General features: G+C 60.9%; 1 protein-coding gene across 1 annotated transcript in view; it reads left to right on the top strand.

The window, feature by feature from the left end:
- The first annotated feature begins 291 nt into the window (after window positions 1–291).
- Window positions 292–1,699, top strand: part of LOC102254741 (chromosome unknown open reading frame, human C16orf78) — a 6,084-nt gene continuing 4,676 nt past the window's right edge. The window contains exon 1 of the mRNA XM_014528405.1: window positions 292–1,697. Within this exon, the coding sequence (XP_014383891.1) occupies window positions 1,389–1,697 (309 nt within the window). The 5' untranslated portion in view covers window positions 292–1,388. The remainder of the gene's footprint in view (window positions 1,698–1,699) is intronic.

Genomic DNA, 1,699 nt, shown 5'->3' with positions numbered 1-1,699 from the left:
GTTCCGCGCTGCCCCCTGGTGGTCAGCACATGTCATAGCAAGCAATCAAACTCGGGGTCTCCTGGTCGAACTCCTGAGGGGACACTTTGCATATTAGCCTTTTATATATATATAGATTGATTTCAGAGAGAGGAAGGGAGAGGGAGAGAGAGATAGAAACATCAATGATGAGAGAGAATCATCTATTGGCTGCCTCTTGCAACCCCCCCCCCCCCCCCCCCAGCCTGCAACCCGGGCATGTGCCCTGACCTGGAATCGAACTGTGACCTCTTGGTTCATAGGTCATTACTCAACCACTGAGCCACGCCGGCCGGGCTGAACTCTGGATTTTTAAAAAATGAAGAGCCCTCATTTCTAAAACACTTTGCAGGCTGAGTAAAATAACACCCGTGGGCCAAGCACCACCTGCCCCGGTTTGCAGCCCCCGATGGAGTCCCAGTCACTGACGGGTTGAAACGCAAGACTGAGAGGCAGAGCAAGGCCAAGGCGCGGGGCCACAGCCCAGGAAGCAGGGCCAGGGGCCTCGTCCGGGCCTCCAGCCTCGAGCCTCTTGGTTCACAGGGCCCCGCAGAGCAGGAGGAAGGAGGAGACCGCAGGCTCCGAATAGGTGAGTCCCAGCGCATCGATCCCGGGGCCTGATCGAGGCGTTGGCTGGGAGCACCTGGAACACTAGGCAGACGCAGCGCCCGATGCCCTGAGGACCCGCCACAGGGATGCCGTCCTCGCTGATAAGGGGATATATATTTTAAACGGCCTTGAGGACTGCAGTGCCCCCGATATGGAAATCCCAGAAAGGAGGACAGAGTAAAAAAGACAGGTCGCCACGGAGGGGACCGAACCGCGCGGCACCGCGTGGAAAATCCCCGTGGATCCCCCGTCAGGGCACGTGGCCCGGTTCCTTCAATACGAGTTAAAAAAGAGAAAACAGCCTGACCGTGCCACACCCTCCTCCCTGTTTGAATTCCTTTGCTGTTTCTCTGTGGCTTCCCCTTCCTTCCAGTTTAAGGCGACACGTGAGTTCCAAGGTCCCGTCTGATCCGGCCGAGGCCCACCTCTCCGGCTCCGTTCCTCACTAGCCACCTGGCCTTCCGCCGTCCGGCACGTGTGCCTGCGTCCCTCCTGCTGCAGGGCCTTTGCACGCGCTGCGCTCCTCCATCAGGGCCAGAGCCCTGTGGGGCCTACTCGCTCTTCAGCTCCCAGCTCCAGTGTGAGCCGCCCGCCAACCCACCTCATCTCATTCTCCCGTCACCGGCTGTCAGAGGTCGACATGCCTTCCCTTCATGCCACTCGCTCCTCTCCACTCACCACTGTGGCCTCGGAGAGTCATTATTTGACAGCCGAGGGTGACCTCACAATCCCCCTCCAGACCTCCCAGCCTTGAGGCCACTATGCCAGCTGCCAGGCCCTCTCTGTTCCCACCTGGAGGCGGACCCACCTTCGGAGCCACCCAGGCCAGCCACCAGGGACAGAGGGCTCCCCAGGGGGAGCCTGTGCCACCTTCTGTCCCGATGCAGAAACCCGGCTCCATCATGCCGGACAAGTCCGAGGACCGGAGGGACTCCATGCCCACGGAGAGGAAGTCCATGTGGAGGACGGCCGAGGAGAGGCGCATGTCCGACCTCACGCGGGTGATGGAGTGGCTGGAGCGGAGGCGGGGGAAGGAGCTGTCGCTGGTGCAGCCGCAGCCGCAGCCACAGGC

The sequence above is a fragment of the Myotis brandtii genome, unplaced genomic scaffold, assembly GCF_000412655.1.
Source record: "Myotis brandtii unplaced genomic scaffold, ASM41265v1 scaffold633, whole genome shotgun sequence".
Taxonomy (NCBI): Eukaryota; Metazoa; Chordata; class Mammalia; order Chiroptera; family Vespertilionidae; genus Myotis; species Myotis brandtii.
Note: the sequence above shows the minus strand (reverse complement) of the source record. Positions and strands in the feature narration are given on the sequence as shown.